Genomic DNA, 20177 nt, shown 5'->3' with positions numbered 1-20177 from the left:
AATTAATATAGAACCATCTTACCAAAAGCAATCTAGAGATTCAGGGATTCAGTGTGATCCCTGTCAAAATTCCAACACACTTTTTTTATATATCTTGAAAGAAAAAGTTCAGCTTCATATGGAAAAACAAAGCAAATCAAAACAAACAGAAAAAGATGCATGACAGCTAACACAATCCTGAATAATAAAAGAGCTCCTGGAGTTATCGGCATTCCCTGACCTACAATTGTACTATGGAGAAATAGTAATAAAACACCACGGTTTTGTCAGAAAAACAGACATGTGGATCAATAGATTCAAACTGAAGTTGGAGAAATAAATCCATTCACATATGGACTTTTTATCTTTTATATAAAAAAAATCCAGAAATATACACTGTCAAAAAAAAAAAGACAACATCTTCAACAAATAGTTTGGACAACTTGGATAGTTACATGTAGGAGAATCAAAATAGATTCACATTTATCTCTCTGCATAAAACTAAACTCCAAATAAACTGAAAACCTCAACATGAAACTGGAAAGAATGAATCTGATAGTGGAGAGAATGGGAGTAGTCATGAAAAAGCACAGAAAAGGACTTTCTGAACAGAACACCCTTAACACTGGTGCTAATACCAACAATTAATAAAGGGAATCTCATGAAACTGAGAAACTTCTACACAGAAAAATATGCCATCATTTGAGCCAAATAGAAGCTTACAGTATGGGAAAATATGTTTACCAACTATCCATCTGTTCAAGGGCTAAGATCTAAGATATATAAAGAATAATAAAATTAGATGTCAACAAATCAAATAATCTATTTTAAAATAGACTGCATCTCTAAACAAGGTTTCTCAAAAAAATCAAATGGTTTAAAAGCAATTAAGTGTTTGACTTCTTAGTCATCAGGAACGTGCAAACCTGGGATTTCATGTTACACCCATCAAAATGTCTAACTTATACAACTTAACTTATACAATGTTTAACAATTCAATAAATGATGACTTATCAAGACAAGCATGTAGCATAAAGAGTGCAAACATGTACAGGAAGATTGCAATTGATTTACTTCAAGATACACCTAAGCCATTTTTGGACATTTACCCAATGGATGCTTCATTCTACTACAGACTCCTTCTCAACATGTTCATGCTCATTGCTAACATATTTACAATAGCCAGAAACTGGAAATAACTTAGGTGTTCATAATGAATGAATGTAGAAAGACATGGTCCACTCATGTAGCGAAACATTGCTCAGCCTTTAAAAGAATGAAATTTGATGGTAGATGGATAGAACTAGAAAAAAAATCAACATGGATGAGGTAAGACAAATATGGTATGTCAGAGAGACAAAATTGTATGTTTTTAATTATGTTAGCTATTAAGTCAATGATAGATAACCAAGTACAATCTGTCGAACCACAGAGGTTAGGCATAGAGTAGGGAATGGACAAGGTGGGATAGACTTTCCTAGAGAAGGGAAGTATATGAGACAGTTACAGGTGGATAGGGAGACAGAATGGGAAGACCAATTAGGGATGAGGACAGAAAAGGAGCATGAGGGAGGGAAGGCCTTAAGAGACAGATAAAACAAAGTGCCATTTGAGGGGAAGTTTGGAAATCTAACACAGTTGAGGCTTTGCCAAATATACACATGAAGGTGATCTAAACAAAATCAGCAAACAAGGAAACAGAGCCCTAACTAAACACGTTGTTACCCACTGAAGCTTCTAGAAGCAAGACTAAGCTGCATCTCATTGTTGACCAAAGGGATCCAATAGAAATGACCAAATAGCACACACTGGATCTTCTGATTGAGCAGATTGGCCCTGCCCTCCGGTACCTGACACACCTAATCATCAGGTAGTAGCAAAAGGAGACCTATGACTCCTTTCCCCTCTAATCTTCTTTTTCTTCTACCTCACATTGGGGGAGTGGAATGGATTAGGGTGAAATAAAGGTTGGAAGTGTGATAGATATGAAAATCAAATAGAAATGAGCACACAAAACATAGCAATTTCCTTATGAGATTTTCTTTGTTTTGCATTTTTATTGGATATTTTATGAATATTCATTTCAAATGTTATTTCTTTTCACTTTTTCTCCTCGAGAACCCTGTAAACAAACCACACCTCTCTCTGTTTCTCTGAGCATGATCCCAAGGGAAGGGAAAAACCTGTAGAGACCATATCCAGAGGATAGGCAAGTCCCGCAGTTGGGGGATAGGGCCACCCACTCACCTCCAAATTTTTAACCCAGTATTGCTCCTGTCTAAAGGAAACATGGAAACAAAGTGAGGAGCAGAGACTGAAGGAAAGGCCATCCTTATGACATGTACTCATAGGTGAGAGCCTTGCTCAGCTATCATAAGGGAAGCTTTCTCCTACAGCAGAGAGCAGCAAATATAGCAGATGGCACCGTGAGACATACAGAGAATGGGAGACCTGTGGACACTCAGCCCTACAAAGGATGTATCCATTAAAACCCCGTCTTACAGCTCTGGGAAACCTGTGGAAGAGGAATCAGAAAGAGTGTAAGAGCCGAGGGGACAGAGCACACCAAGACAATAAGGCCCAAGAAATCAATAGGCTAGACACTCATTTGAACACAAAGACAAGGAAGGTAATGGCGTTTTGGAGGTTTCTGTCTCAAAATGTCACATCAGGACTTTAAAATTACTGTGTGTGTATGTGTGTGTGTGTGTGTGTGTGTGTGTGTCTGTCTGTGTGTGTGTGTGTGTGTGTGTGTGTGAGTGTGTATTACCCTACAACTTTTTTGGTATATATGATGGCTTCTGCTTTAGTGTTTTCATGGAATCCCTAATTGTTCAATTGAGAACATGTATGTCTATTTCATGCTTTCTTTTTTCTGTAGCCTTTCATTCTGTTTGTTCATTTTTTTTGCCAATGTATTAGTGTTTAGTGTTGGTGTATATATATATATATATATTCTCATTATCTCTTGGAAGCCTGTTGTGTAGAGGAACTGGGAGGAGAAGAGGGAGGGAAAACTGTAATTGGAATATATTATGTGAGGAAAAAAAGCTATTTTCAAAAATAGGGAGAAAATGCATTGAAGCAATTTGAATAACTTTAGTAACGTACATGGTTAAACTGATTACTTTAACTATAGTTATTGGAGTATAACTTTCAAGATTTAGCTTCAAAATGCATTTACACAAGTGGGTATGAGTACAAGAACACAGTAACACTGTATTCAGTGGTTGGAGAGAAGATGAGAATCCAGTCAATAAGTAGGAACATTGAGATCAATTCTCTCAGAGAACCAAAATGCATCATTGTATCCTTTAATAAAGTAATTCTTGATTATGTTTAGAATGAGTCAGTTTTATGAGTTTTAGTAAAATATACAAACATAACAATGAAATCACCAATCCATTAATAATTAAACAAATAGGACAAGAAACAATTTTGTTTTTCGCCTGTACAGAGTTTCCTACATGAGTTTAGATTGCATTTGTTTAAATAATTATTTCTCTTTAGTAAAAGGATAAGGGCATATCAAGAGAAAAATATTGTAGAATAAATAAATATTAATCAAACACAAAACTTAATACTGGATCAACAGTGAAATAGTAGGCTGTACTTTTGTTCATGATTGTATCTAACACACCTTTTTGATAATATAAAATAAAAAAAAATGAATTATCGTAAAATTAATCAGTTTAATGTTTTAAAAAAATGCAGCATTTCCAAAATGGTATCCCAACATATATTATGAAAGTAAATGAAGCATTCCTTATTATAACCCAAAGAGACTTACATAGCCTTTAAAATATTACTTAAGATATTCACAGAATCTTCAGGGTTTTTTTTCCACTTACAGCTGTCTAGATGTTACTCTCCAGATTTTTTCTGGTTGATAGGTGATCATAGTTTGTCCAATCTGGCAAATGCAGGCATAACCTCATCTCAATTAAGATAATGTGGATCAAAACAAGTTACGCGAAATCCACATTGGAGAATAGGAAACCTACAAGGTAAAAATCTGCAAACTGTATTATGAAGGGAAAACATGATGATTTTGAAAGGAAAAGAAAAGGGTTATAGATAAGACATGAGGGCTGTCTCCAAGTCATTAAAGGGCTCTCAGATGGAATTGTGCTTCAAATGGGAATCCTGTGATTATTCATTCATCTAACAAGTATGTTCTGACTCCTCCTTACCAAAAAGACATTCTTCTTGGTGTTGGGCATGGACTAGTGAACAACAAAGATAATATCCCTTCTTGTATGTAGCTTGCTGCAAGTAGCTAAACCAGAAAGTATACAAATAAATGGTGCAGAGCCTGGCCATTTTATGTAACAATGAGTCCAGTGAAGGAAACCACTATTAATGGTATAGACTGTGTCTAGGGAGATCAAGAAAAAGATCTGTTGTGGAGCAAACCATTCATCTGAAATGCAAATAAGAAGGAAAAACAAGTCAAATATAAGAACAAGTGCAGAGAATTTCCAGACAGAGTTAGTGCCAAGTCCTATGTTCCTCAAATAGAAGAGAGGCTGCCTATTAGAGATCAAGAATGAAGACAAATAAATCAAGAGGAAAATAGGTCTAGAGTTATGGGAACTCATGAATGTGAAATCTTAGAAGCTATTAAAACAAAATATTTAGTGTGTTGGGCACATGACTTCTGCTAAGGTTTCTATAAGAGTTGATTTTTCAATAGAAATCCAAGATTGCAGAGTTATTTGGTGGTCAGCCTTGTATCATTCTACCTGTAAAATGACTGGAAATGCGTAGGTGTGAGCAACCAACATGTCTCAAGCCAAGCCCTGACTACCCCTCCAAATGGGAGAGGACTATTGGTGCTATTTCATTTTTCTTTTATTTTTTATTGGATATTTTATGTATTTACATTTTGATGTTAGCCCCTTTCTCCCTCTCCTATCCCTCTTCCTCTGGCTTCTGTGAAGTTGCTCCTACTCCTACCTACGCATTCCCACCTCATCGCTCTTTCATTTTTCTACACTGGAAAAATGAGCCTTCATAGAACCCAGGGCTTCTCCTCCTATTAATGTCAGACAATGCCATCCTCAGTTACATATATGGCTAGAGCCATGGGTATTTTCATGTGTACTCATTGCTTGCTGTCTTTGGGAACTCTTGGGCGCGGTTTATGGAGGGTGGTTGGTTGATATTGTTTTTTTGAACCCCTGAATTCTGGCATGAAGTTTAACAGGCAGCAGTGTCCTAATTATACAGAAATCAAACAAGTACTGAGGTATCCAATTCTAGAGCAGGTGACATTAGTTTCAACATTAGATCTTGCATACGGAAGAATAGGGTGTTGATCAACACGGGAAAATGTACAAAAATTTTCACACAGGATTAAAATGCAGAGAGGAGCATTTTTTAATTGGAAAAATGGAAACTTGACTTAGAGTTTGACAGGAAAATCTTCCAAAGATGATTCAGCAGGGAATTATCTTTGGAACATGATACATTTGTGATTCTAAGGGAATCTGAGTCAGGTACTGAAAGTAGAACCTGAATGATTCTGTCCAAATGCAATAAGGAACTGTAAGACAGATAAATGCTTAAGAAGAACATATTTAATTTGCTAAGCAAAACTTATGCAACTTAAAGAGCCCAGAGGCAGGTGTATTAGAAAATAAAGCTATTGTTTATAATTAGTTTCTCCCTGATAGAGGAGGATGGGATTTTCATGTACTTTATAGTATAGATCATACCAAGAGTGTGGCAGCAAGATAACCATGGGTTAAGGTCTAGGCTGGCCCCACTAGAAACTTTCAGGTAGATGACGGAGTTGGAAGATTCTCAAGAATGTAAAATTTTGACAAGAGAGATAGAAATCCGTTTCAGAAAAGTTACAGCAAACACAAACAGAGATTTATTGTGACAACATTACAAAGTTAGATGAAAGGGAACTGTACAGAATGAAGAGTTGAATAGTGGGCATTTGCTGTTTATAGGCAGAGGATTGTTGAAGATGCTCTTAGGTTGACAATAGAGCCTTTAGCTGTATATCTACAGGTCGCAGTAACTGAGAAATTCTAGAATTCATATTTTCCACTCATCTATTCTATTCATGGTTGATGACTATAAAGTAGAATGTGGTCAAGAGATGATGCTATAAGTAATAAAATGTGCTTTGGATTTGTTTGCTTCCAAAGACCCTTTGGCTTGATTATCTTGGAACATGGCCACCTTCTGAGCAAGCTCAAACTAGCTTTTCTGCTGATGGGAAAGCCTAAGACATGAGAGGATATGAAGACAGAAGACAGGCTCAGCCACCTTGGTAATTTTACCACCACCACTGGAAACTTCTGAAACCTTAGTAAAAATTTTTTGACATCCTCTGGGCATCCACTAATAGAAGTCAGGTGTACAAATGCTTCCCACAAGCACAATATGAAGCAAAAAATGTGCATAATGTATATGACCCAAATTTCCTTCACACATGGTTATATTCAAATAGATAATTGTATTAAAACCTGGCAAATTTATTTAACTTAAAAAACAAACTGTGTAGTTGGTAGGGATATTAATAGGGTAAAGCACTGCCTACATATTATAAACACTCAGTATGCTCTAGCAAATATGGGAATACATGAATAGTAATAATATCTGTAGAATTAGCAAATTCAAATATAATCTACATGCCCAGATAGTAATGTAGATGCAGGATTAGTAACTAAAACCTTCCAGATGACAGTTCTTTTCCTGTCTTTCTGTATAGCATTCTAATAAGAAATTTATTTATTTAAGGATAAATATTAAATATTTTAATTAGCAATTTTGGGTCTAGAGCATGCTCAGCAGTAAAGAATGTCTATGCCTTTTTTAGAGGACCCAAGTTCAATTTTTTAGCACATACTTCAGGTTACTTATAACAACTTATATAATTTTATCTGTAGTTTATTCTAACTGTTTCTATACTAACAAAGATAGGTAAACACACACACACACAAACACACAATTAAACTATAATAAAAATATTTAAAAACAATAACACATTTCTTTAACAAAGTTATACGAATTAACTTTAGGATGTCTCACAGTGCGGATATATCTAGAAAGCTTGGACTGGATTTCTGATATGGCTGAATTAAGATCAATAAAGAAATAGGCTTCTGAAAGAGACCCTTATGTAGCTACAATGTGCTGCTTTAACACTGAGATCTATGATCATTTTTATTACTAAAAAGTTGAAGTTTACAGGGGTGGTGCCTTGGTTGTCAAAAGACTAAGAAGCTAACCTAGATTTTCATATCTAAGTTAAAATATTACATTAAAATTAAAGACAGAACATATTGAAATCACAGATCTGGGGATGTGGAAACACGAATATCTCTGGAGCTTGCTTGTTAGGCATTCTAGACCCATCTGTGTACTCCAGATTCAGTGAGAAACTTCAAAACCTTATGTGGAAAAGTAACTAAGAAGTCACACCAGATGTCAACCTGTGGTTTCTTCATTCATATACATGCACACGTGTGTGGCACACAGGTTAACAGATACACACACACACATGCACACACACACACACACTGGGTTATGTATTCTGTCAGAATTACTAATATTTATTATTAATACTGTATTATGGCATTACTAATTTTGATTAGCGACATAGAATTACTAATAAATAATACTAATTATATAATGATCTTAACGTAATCAGACCAGAATGATTATTTTTGTGCATTTTCCTAATACCGCATGTTTCCTATTCTATCTCCCAAGTAACCCTCTGCATTTTCAAGGCTTTGGTAATCCCATTCTTAAAACATCATCTGTGCATGCAGAAATTACATTGATGTTTTCATCTTCAGACAGGTATAGACAAAAAAAAACAGGAGATGAGAAATTTTAAATTGGCTTTCTCTCCTGTGATTGAGATCAATACTCAGAATAGTCAATTGCTTTATGTGTTAACTATCTGTTCAAATGGCCAAGGGAAAAATCTCAATATGCTGGTGGCATAAGCTATTTATCCATTTGTGTCAGGTGTCTGTGAAAAGTTTACCAAAGTCCTGATAAAAACTGTGATATATGTTGTATAATTTATACAAGTATCTACCATCTATAATGTGATTGCACAGACATAATGAGGAACCTTAATTTTTCAGGTTTTAAGGTTGAAAGAAAATACATTACAAGTTTGCCAATGTTTGTGGGCCATTTGATACTTATTAAAACAGGACATACTAATGCAAGACATCTATTACTAAAAACTCATTCAGGTTTACATTTTCTGTATAGAAAATGCTTCTCTATGATAAGACAGAATTGCACAAATATTTGACATAACTAAAAGGTTATTTGTCTGTTTCTTTTTCAGACAATGTTAGCCCAGGTGAATCTTATGTGGTGTCCGCAGCTGTTTGTACTATTTTCCATAAACAAAGCAGTTCTCCATTTCATCATGATAATTTAGCTTTAATCAACTTTGGCAGGTTGGTTCTCTTCCATCTTTTTCTTCTTTTAAATTTAAACTTACATTTATGGAGGAAATGATTCACATTTTTTTAAAATATCACTTGTCATTCTTGTAAAACATAATATCTCAAAGAAAGCAATCTAGTTATTTTGGGACATTAACTCTTAGAAAGACTGATTTGGGGAAGAAGAGTTAGCAAAAGCCATCTTTGATGTTATTTAACGCAAAAGCAAACACAGATCTGTTTATATTTGGCATTAAAAATCTGATCATTTGTCTCCCTAAAGAAAGCACACCCAGCTTTCATACAGACAACAGAGTGAAGATTCATAATATTTCTGTTTACTGAGATATCAGGCTGGCATTTCCCTATGAGTCAATGGCCTGTTGCTGCTACAGCATATTAGAACTCAATGTCAAGAGTATAAAAAATATAGTTTGAAAATCAAAAGCAGCCTCCAACACTCTCCTCCAAAAATAAAACAAAGCAGGAGGAAAGGGACAACGTTGAGCTAAATGTATTTGCTGCAGGAATCAGTGCAATATTCAGCTGTCAATCTAGAAAAACAAGGGAGCCACACTGGTGTGGCACTGGATAATGAAACTTCCAACAGATGTTCAGGCAGGGCTCTAATTCTGACTGAACTCCCTTGGTGAGCATTTAATTTCTTTATCATATGCAGGCTCGGCAAATTGTACTTCATCAAAGATGTGTTGTGAAATATTAATATTTCATATGATAACAAAACTCCACAGACTAGCCTTTGTCATATTATGAGCATCCAAATTTCAAATGTCAAGACTCTGAATTATAATAAGTTTTAAACAGATCCTTGGATTGGCATAATAAATTATAATAAGGCCAATCCAAATTGGTCTGATCTAATGTCACACACATGTATATTATATGTGATATTTTAATACCTGTCTTTAGAAAAGGTTGTTTGTGAGGAAAATGAGAGCTCACATGTTGTATATGAATACATTTCATCCATAAGAAAGTACAAGCTCTCATAAGATGTAATTATATGTACACAAAAGGCTTTACCAGGAATTAAAGATGATGTAAGAAACAAACTAGTTGTCTAGGAGTTGGAGTGTTTTATATGCTCATGAATGGAAAGTATCTTTTTGACACACCATTACTCATATGCAAGATAGCATTGTGCATTTTGCCATTACAATTTGCACTGATACGCCTAAAATCATCCCTGCTCCCTAGATTTGTACCCACTATCTAAATAAACTTAGTGGGGTTATCATTACATATTATGTGCCATATTTTAAAAAATATATATTTTTCATATCTTTCATTTTGATCTTTAGGATAGACATCTAAATGGATAGATTATATTAAAATTGAAATTTTAGAAGGAAGTTAAATTTCTAAATTTGTTTATGCAGGTGATCCTAATAAATGAATCAGCTTCCATGTGCTTGAATGACACAGAGTCATGAAAGAATGCATGTCACCAACAGAGGAAAAACACTGGTTCTGTTGAATCAGAATTCAATATTGGCAATCCAGCAGCAATCCAAGCCAGCCATCTTCCTCTTATTTTTATATCATATTAAATGCCTATTACTGTTTACATGTACATATGTTACGTAGCACAACTAATATTCCACTAAATGCTCTAGAGACTTTTGAAACCAACAGATTAGACATTTGATTACAGCTTCTATAATTCTTAAAGGATGAATAGAAACAAGGACAAATACACTATAACTATTCTATAAGACTTGACCCAACTCATTCATAATAATTTAAAATCTGAATTTTATACTATCCAATTTAATTTAATACTTTGTTGAGCAAGAGTTTTTTTTTAATTTTTCATTGAATGCTCAATGTTAACATATACTTTTTCTGTTTAAGTATGAAAATTCCTAAGAAATAATTTTTTCCTTGCTCTGATTTTTATATCTCCTGAAGGCTTTCTGGAGTCTTGGACCACCTTTACCTAACGTTTTGTAAAACTGTCAGTCTAAGACAGCTGTAATATGTGAGAGATAAAAATGTTGTTCATCAATCCCAGAAGAAGAAGAGAGAAAGTGAACTTAATGGGGCCTGTTTGTTTCTTTTGCCCAAGGATAAGGCTGATTTAAATAATGTTACTCTCTTTAGCCATGAATTCCACATATTATTATACATTAATTATTGCTAAGTACAACTTAGTGATAATCACATTCATGAGTGTACTTGCTGGTTTTGTGTCAACTTGACACAAGCTGGTGTTATCACAGAGAAAGGAGCCTCAGTTGAGGAAATACCTCCACCAGATCTAGCTGTAAGGCATTTTCTCACATAGTGATCAAGGGAGGAGGTCCCAGCCCATTGTGGGTGGTACCATCCCTGGACTGGTAGATCTGTGTTCTAAAAGCAAGCAAGCTGAGCAAGTCAGGGGTAGCAAGCCGTTAACATCCCTCTGTGGCCTCTGCATCAGCTCCTGCTTCCTGACTTGCTTGAGTCCCAGTCCTGACTTCCTTTGTGATGAACAGCTTGTGGAAGGGAAGTGTAAGCTGAATAAACCCTTTGCTCCCTAACTTACTTCTTGGTCATTATATTTGTGCAGGAATAGGTACCCTGACGAAGATAAGGAGGCATGTCTCTAAAACCTTTTCAACATATACCATATAAAATACTAAATTAGACTCCTAATTTACCACACATAAAGTGCCTGGTGTCTGTCTTCTGTCCCACAAACCACTCAACTTTGGAAGCATGCATTTAGATCCTTTATGTGTTTAAAGTTATCGCGAATTTACTAGATTGCTTGCGTGTGTGTGTTTGTACATTTTCATGTGAGTACATGCCCTTGTCATAGTGTCCACATGGGTGGCAGGGGAAATCTGTGAGAAGACAATTTTACCATCTCAATTCTAAGAACCATACCTGAGTGTTACCCTGCCTTGGAAACAAGAGCCTTTGCTGAGCATTTCATTGGCAGTGTCTTTTCTCTCAAGATTTGATCTCAAATTTAACCATTTATTTCCTAAGTATGTAACACTCTTTGTAAAAGCATAAAACCATACCATCATAAGAAATTTTATTGGGAGGGTGTATTTCTTATTAATATAATATATATTATTATGCCTAGAAAAAACTTACAGGGAAAAAGTCTTAAAATAATTAGTGAATAGTGAGATTTTATGCAAACTAAATCCATTCTTTGTCTAGTTTTGAATTGAAACATATGTTCTGATTTACACACATGCTCAAGTCACCAAATAATAATGTCAAAACAAAGAATTAAAAATAGAATGTCTCATACTACCAGTCACCACCCCATGGGATATATATTCAAATGAAATAAAATGAATATGCCAACAATTTATATCTCCATGTTAATTGTTGCACTCTCCATAATGGCACAAAAAATGGAAACTTCTTTACTGTTCATCAAGTGATGCATGAATGAAGAAAATATATTTTAGAACCATAATGGAGTAGTATATTTTAGCTATACAAATTGAATCCTGAGTTCACAGCAGCATGGATGGAACTCAAAATTCTTGTTAAGTGAAATAAACCAGTCATGGGGAAGACTTGTCTCACATGGCTTCACTAACTTTCTTAGTTAGGGTTTTACTGCTGTGAAGAGACACCATGACCAAGGCAAGTCTTATAAATGAAAATATTTAGTTGGAGCTAGCTTTCAGGTTCAGAGGCTCACCCCATTATTCTCTCAGTAGGATCATAGCAGAATACAGGCAGGCATGGTGCAGGAGGAGCCGAGAGTTCTACACCTTCATCTGAAGGATGCTAGCTGAATACTGACTTCCAGGCAGCTAGGATGAGGGTCTTAAGCCCATGATCACAATGACACACCTACTCCAACAAGGTCACACCTCTTAATAGTGCCACCCCTGGCCTAAGTATATACAAATTATCACACTCATCTATTAGAAGGTTAAGGAGAAAGATAAAGTGGTAGGTAATAGTTAAATTGTATTTACTAAAGTCTGGGGCAATGGAAACAGAGAGTAGGAGGGGAAATGGACCAGTTAGATTAAAATTAGATAAAAAACCTTTCTAGGGATCTACTATTCCAATCATGATTATATATATCAACAATGTACTCTGTATATCCAGTAGACAGCTGAAAGGCATTTGAAAGCTTTCTTCATAAGTGAGTGAAGCATATTTAAGACAGGAATGTTTAATGTTACATAAAACACTACACACATGGTACATATAAATAGCCAAGCATCATATGACATTCTTCTAATATAAAGTAAATACAATTCCCATTAAAACAGAGATTAGTGACAGTTTAGTCACTACTATACTAGTTTTGTTTCTGTTTCTTTTTTGGATTTTTTGCTAGTTTCTTTATGTATGTGAGACAGCTATCTTGTGGCCCAGACTGAGAACTGAGGTTGTCCTTGAATTTTGGATCATTGTACTTCCATTTTATTAGTGGTAGGATTATAGGCATGTTCCACCAGACATGTCTTAAGGGAGTCTGGAGATTGAAATTTGATCTTTGTACCTTGCAGAAAAGGATTTTGCCAACCATGTTATATCTTCAGCCAAAATATAGTTCTGACAATTCTTTGGCAATATAAAATGAGAATATAGTTCACACTGTTCTATGTGTAGGACAGACAGAATCAATGAAATCCAAACTCTAATGTTTTCAACTCGTTTATTAATTAGCATATCTGATGATAAAACTTTAATCATATCACATTTATCATTTACTGAAAATGCACGATAGATATTTGCAAGTAACTTCAAACAGATTTTCTTACCTTATCAAGAGAGAAAGTTTTGGTTAAAGCAAAACCCCATCCTGCTTCGAAGGCCCTTCGAATCATTGGTGTGCTGGTGGCTGGTGTTGCACTGGCAAGTCCAAAGGGATTGGGAAACCTCAACCCTGCCATTTCCACACTGATGTCCACGAGGTCGATGGGAGTGTAAAACAGAGGCAGTGTAGGCTGGGAAGGCACCAAGGTTCCATATTGTTCCTGCAAGAAAAAAGTGAGCAATCACTGCTCTAGTAGCACAGTTGAACTACCATACTATCTTTCCCCAAATCTCCTCAGCATGCAGACAGATACAGACTCCATTAGTCAATATCCCTATGGGAAAACTGCCCAGAAGTCAGAGTTCATTGGCCCGATATTACACCTAATTGTTATTTTCAAAGTTACATGATTTACTATAGAGAAACAGAAGGAAAATCAATTAAACAAACAAAACATTCAATTTCAAACAAACTGAAAGTCAAAGTCAAAGGGGAATCATATTTGAATTGAACTTTCAGGTTCCATCAGCCCAGCTTCTTTATACTTAATTTATGAAAATGTTTTAGTGCTGAAATATGTGCCAGTGTAAGTCAGTAGGTTCGAACTGGATTTCCTAGTAATCTTATTGCTCTGGATGTGGCTCCAAGAAGCCCCTTAACCTGCGCTTGTCTCCACTCCTTTGTAGCTCTCAGTTCAGCACTAGGACTGCTGGCTTTCTCATCTTCTACCTCGGAGGGATACTGAAGAATGAAGAAAGGAGGCCATCAGGAGGCTTCCACTTGCAAAAGAAATAACACACTTGAAGATTAGAAGAGTTTGCTTTTCAGAAACTTAAAAGATACCAATTTATATTGAAAACATCAGCTGGCACTTATAAATGCATATAGCTTCTGTTTAGTGGCCATAACTGAGCTTTTATTATGTTTTAATGAAAACACCAAGGTACCTGTCTCACTGAAGAAGAGAAAACATTTTCTCAGTGTCCTCTCCTCATTTCTTTCCCTTTCTCTCTACTTTCTCTTTCCCTTCTCATTCTAATGCTCTTCTGACCCATTCTCCCCGTTTCTGTTTTTCTATGAAAGACAAATACTTGAAAATAAGATGAACACTCTCAGTCAAAGTAGTTGTTGAATGGACACAGGGCTACTTAATTCAAAAGTAGAACTCTGTTCTCTTGTGAATCATCACTCAAAAGAAAAGTTATTTGAGCAGAACCTTAATTTTATAGGCATGTGTCTTGTGTAGATAAAAATTGCCATGACTTGAATAGAAATAATTTCCAGTCCTCTACTGAAAGCAGAGCAAAGCTCACTTATTATGCAAAAAGGCATCAAACTTGCTAGTTGAAAGGCTATTGTGTTTCTGGTTTTTCAAAAAGGAGCCCAATGACATCTAAGCTTTTGCTATGGACACTCTACCGGGGAACTCTAGTTTAAATAGATCCCCCCTCCCTGCGTCCTCTCCTCTTTTCCTTCCATCCCTAATCAAATTCAAATTTATTACCTCTAACTTATATCTCTGCCATCATGAGGCATATTTTTGGGAAGTTTCATTGTACTCGGCTCTTGTGTTCACATGGAATTAAAATACTATTTAAAGTGTAAACTGAATGTGAATGTGTGCTGTAGGAAGGTGGTATATAGCTAGATGTGTGTGTCAGGGGGTGGGCAGGCATCAGATGGATGGACAAAAACACCCTTGGTATTAGCAACATTTTAATTCCGTTTGACCACAGTTTGAACAGAATTAGGTTTGTATTAGATTAGTGTAAGGGAGACTGTTTGCAATGAGAGATAAGTATGAAAAATCAGAAGCTGTTCCTATAAGCACATCCAAAGGCACAACACTGGGTACCATTGTGAATGATGTCCACAGTAAGAGTATCTCTGACATGAAATGAAGGACAGTCTTCTTCTTTCTATAGCTGGACATTGAAATATTGGATCTGTCATTGCTGCAGATGAATTTCGGTTTATTATAACTGCAGTAGGCAGTATCCCAAAGGGGCAGATACATATTGTCTATATAGTTCAGCTTCCATCGCTTAATATACATAGTTATAAAAAACTAAAACCCAGCTCTAAAATTCTTAAGAAGGTTGCTGCTTGGACATTTATAAATAAAACGCTTCAGGCAACTTCTGGAAATTTTCATTTAAGTTTAACCAAAAGAAAACTAAACATAGTAAGTAAATAAGTAAGATGTAAACATACAAATATTGACTAAACCCTTTCCAATGAGAAAGTCACAGGTTACATATCTTACAATATGTATAATACTGCTCTGTATGTGTGTGTGTGTGAGAGAAAGACAGACAGAGAGAGAGAGAGAGAGAGAGAGAGAGAGAGAGAGAGAGAATGAGTGTGCATGTATGCATTTGTGTATGCACCTACAAAGTTGCATTTGCTTTGTCTTTGTGGCTCATAGCACAACTCTGCCCTAGGCTGTGCCTCCTTTCCTGCATTAGATAGAAGTATTTTTCCTCTATGCCTGACTCTGTGAACTGAATCTCAAATTTCAGCTCTCACTGAAGGACCAATACCTCAAAATCCTATGCTCAGCCCCAAACTGAGATTTCTAAGAGGTTTCAGCACCTTTGGCTGCTGATGTGCTGGGTGCCCTCATACCAAACAGCTTTAAATTGGACCTTATTGCATTCTTCTCTAAAACACGCGGTATCCAGATTTTCAATTTCAGACAATACTGTTTTCCCAGTCACCTAGTAGTGTTAGCAAATAACAGATATGATAGAGATGTTGAACAGCAGAGATTATTAGTTTCCTGCAATTTCCACTTCGGAAAGGCATAATATGTCAGAATCAGAAATGACACAGAAGCAACGAGTGCATTGACTGAGAGGATGTTTACCATGTATTAACTGGGAAAATAGTATGATAACACTATACGTAAATGAAGGAAACTCCATACGTGTGTATATGCATCCAAGTATATGATGTATATGCACCTGCACCATGTATTCACATAATGAGGACACTTGGTTTTATTTATTTTATTTTTATACTTTTCTTTTTAAATCTTTATATTTGTCATTAACACTATACATTATACGTCATTTCACTACATGAGTCAAATAGATCTTAAGGTGCTTTACAACAATTATTTTCAATTTTGTGACACTATGATACATGGATGTGGAATGACATAATTAGGCTTGTTCACCTGTCCATCTTCTCACATTACTATCACACTCTATTGTGAAAACAATCAAAATTCACTCTCAAGGACTGCAAAATCCTCACTGTTCCCTTTCCAGCCATATTAACCACTTATTCGAAAACATCCAAAGAGTATTTTTTCCTTATCGATAACTCTGATTTCAAACCTGTAGAGTGATTTTACTCAGCAACATGGTTGCTCTGGCAACGGATCAGATTTAAAGAGCATCTCTGTCTGTGTGATCTGACTTGAATGGCACAATTTTAATCCCACTGACTGTAATATAATACACATATGTAATCCAAAGCAATGAAGGTGAATTCAGTTGGTAGAAAGAAGCAGTCATATTTGAAAGTGTTCTCCACTTGAGGGGCAGGCAAAGTGATGAATCAAAAGAAGATTTAACAGAATGAGTCAGAGATAGGATACGACCAACTCTCACAAGAATAGAAGAGGAAAGAGGGGCTACTTAACAGCACCTCATAATGAGTCAGGAAAGAGGGTATTTTGGCGAGTAGAGTTAAGTGGAGGTCAGATGAGGGAGTGGTTTTCATGTGGTTATGCTCAGTTTGTTCAGTCAGTCCAGTAAAGCTTGTGGAATTTCCAAGCAGAGCAATTCAGTGTGAAGCCAAGAGAAGTCAGTCATCTTAGAGATGAGTTTGAGTCAGAACAGTTGAATTGAACCAGCCAGTCAGAGTTCAGAAAGAACTAGAAAGGGGGAGCTTATTCAACAGGAAGTCTCCAAGATAACTAATATATCTGGCAAATAAAAGTTACTTTTAACTAAACCTTATGTAGACTTTCCTCACTCTTAGCAACCATCCATGACTAACATTCTATCTGCTAATTCTGTTTGTTTTGCATTACACGTGTTATGTTTTCTCTCTCTCTCTCTCTCTCTCTCTCTCTCTCTCTCTCTCTCTCTCTCTCTCTCTGGCTGGCTTTTGTGTGTGTGTGTGTATTTTCCACATACAGATTTTAAGGTGCTTTATAACAATTATTAGATATGGATATAGGATGGTATAATAAGGCATGTTAATCTGTCCGTCTTCTCACATTACCAACATCATCTTTCTAAGAACATTGGAAATGCATTCTCAGTGATTCTAAAATCCTCACATTTCTCTTTTTAGCTATGTTGACCACTTATTCAAAATCATCCAAAAATTGTTTTTTCTTGTTTAAGACTCTGTAGAATAATTTTAGTCAGTAACATGGCTGCTTTGGCCAGAGATCACATTCAAAGAGTTTTGTCCTGGCATAAGGGAAGAACAGTGAGATACAGATCTCAGACTTACTGTTGTTTTAATTGGCCTTTCTCTAATGATTACACATTTATATGTATACATTCTGCTATTTGTATATTTTAGGAGAAATATATATTTGTGTACTTTATGTATTTCTAAACTCCTTTGATTGTTTTCTCAACATTATTTGTTCTCTTAATATTTTCACCATTAATTCTTTATTGGATACATAGAACCCTGTAGTTTTCTATTTATAATGTCAATTGATTCCTCTGTGTACAGATATTTGATTGGTTTGTCCAATAACATTTGTCTGGACAATTGGAGTCAAGTCCAAAAAAATCATTGACAAAGCCAATGTTGTATAATTACTCCCTCTGTTGTCTTCTAATAATTGGGAAGTTTCTGGTCTTATGGCTAATATTTTTTAAAGTATTTGTTTGTTTTATTTGATATGTATGGGTATCTTGCCTGCATGCATGTCTGTGCACCTGGTTTGTCTGCCTGGTGCCTTGGGAATTAGAAGAGGGGCTAAATCACTTGGACCTAGAGTTATGTGAATACCAAATTGTTGAAGGAATGAAACCCAGGTCTTCTGTAAGAATGGCCCAGATAACTCTACAACCCTAACTACTATTTAGACTACTATTAATTGAATTTATGTTGCATGAAATACATATTCAAGTTCACTATTCTCCATAGAGTGATACAGTTTCACAACTCAATTATTTAAACAAGTCTTCTTTTCTTATTACATATTCTTTTGACAATTTGTTGTGTCACATATATGGGTTTATTTCTGAGTACCATATGCTGTCTGATTTGTTGATATGATATGTAACTAGTTAATCTTTTAGAGCACACTTAAAAGAATCTTTGAAAAGAAGCAATAACGGCCTGAAACTCATGGATGAAGGTCAAGTTAGATAGCCTGCTGGCGAAACTTGAGCACAGATTGTTCTGAGTCAGGTGTTGGGCTGGAATATCTCTGAAAATTCTCAAGATGCAGAACCTAGATAATCACAGAGATACTTGACTTTGAAACTGTTATTTGACAGAGAAAAACACATGGGCAAAGGAAATTACATAAGATGCCTGACATGCACAAAACATGCAGAAATGTAGGTTTGCATAGTCAGCTAATATATAAAATGTATATTTCAGAAATGAAAGGCTTTAATCAATGTTTCATTCTCAAGCTCTTTGCTTGTTCAACACACAACAGGAAAAAATGAAAATAAAGGTGAAAAAAGGCCAAAGTCAAACAGGACTCAGAAGAGGATAGTAAAAATGTCGACTGCAGGAATGTATCAAGCCCAGAACCTGCACTGTAGACAGAAGGGTAAATATGGCTCTTTCAGAAGCCATTGCTAGATCTGTGAGTCCTGAAACGGACAGAGATGCCCACATTTTAAAGTTTATTTTCCTTGAGAATTTATTTTGAGAAACTAAGGATTTTATTCAAATGAAGTGCAACTTCCAAAGCTTGACTCCATTGCAGAAATTAGAAGTGGCTTAAATTTATATAGGTTCTAATGAAAATTTCTCATTTTACTTCCACCTACAAATTTTGGAAGTTCTGTCACTACCCATAAAACTTCTGAGTGTTAAATATACAAATTTTAATCTGGATCCTCCACACCCACTGTTTCTCAACAATGTCCTTTTGCTTCAATAGACTGGACAATTCACTGTGTTTCAAGTAAAACATCATTTATGCATTTATTTGTAAATTCTTATAGGGGTCTTTTTGTAGGGGGGTGTTATTTTATGTTCAGCTGGGGTGCTTTGAATTTCAACAGAATCTTTCAGAAGGAACAAAGCACAGTTATCTCCTCATCAATTTTGCATGTGCTTGTTCATGTGCCTGTCCCTCCTCCTTAAATTCATTTACAAACTTGGCAATAGAAAGACTGATTTCATAACAAAGTGTTAAAAACTGTATTCATGTATTAAATGTATTAAAATGTGGAACTTGAATGTACATTGCTTTCTTTCCAGTTAGTTTTCATCAGTTTAATAAGTTAACATAAAATAGTGATTAGTTCTAAGCGTATTAACCTTATTGCATATGGCTTATTTTTATTTTTTTATTATTATAAATGAAGCATGCTAACATAATCAGATTTCATGTGGGCATGCTCTTCCTGCAGCCTAACCTAACAATGTCTACCTTGTGTCTAACATCATGGTATTTATACCATTTTACTTGGCACTTTATTGTGAGGTCTCCACTGGGGACATTATAGACAAAGCTTCCTGTTCTATTGGCAAAAGCTTGGTGGGCCTGCCTGCATGCAAAGCCTCTCCAAAGAGCCCTCTAGTGGCTGTAAGTAATGCAGTAGGGTATTAAGTTTTACTCTGTAAATACATTATAAATACTTTATAATTTAGTCACATGGAGTGACATAAAGATTCATCTTCTTCACATTTGATAACAAATAGTGCTGTTTATTTTGGACATTGTGTGTGTGTGTGTGTGTGTGTGTGTGTGCACGTGCATGCATGTGATGTATATGTATATGTGTATAGATATCTGTAACAAATTATATATATATATATATATATATATATATATATATATATAT

The 20177-nt window shown here is 35.5% G+C and overlaps 1 protein-coding gene across 1 annotated transcript in view; it reads right to left on the bottom strand.

Moving 5' to 3' along the window:
- Nucleotides 1-20177, bottom strand: part of DPYD (dihydropyrimidine dehydrogenase) — an 878881-nt gene that overhangs the window by 430479 nt on the left and 428225 nt on the right. The window contains exon 13 of the mRNA XM_080916202.1: nt 13169-13384. Coding sequence (XP_080772328.1) covers nt 13169-13384 — 216 coding nt within the window. The remainder of the gene's footprint in view (nt 1-13168; nt 13385-20177) is intronic.

This window comes from Micromys minutus (genome assembly GCF_963924665.1).
Source record: "Micromys minutus genome assembly, chromosome: 4".
NCBI lineage: Eukaryota > Metazoa > Chordata > Mammalia > Rodentia > Muridae > Micromys > Micromys minutus.
This window is presented reverse-complemented; position numbering and strand designations above follow the sequence as displayed.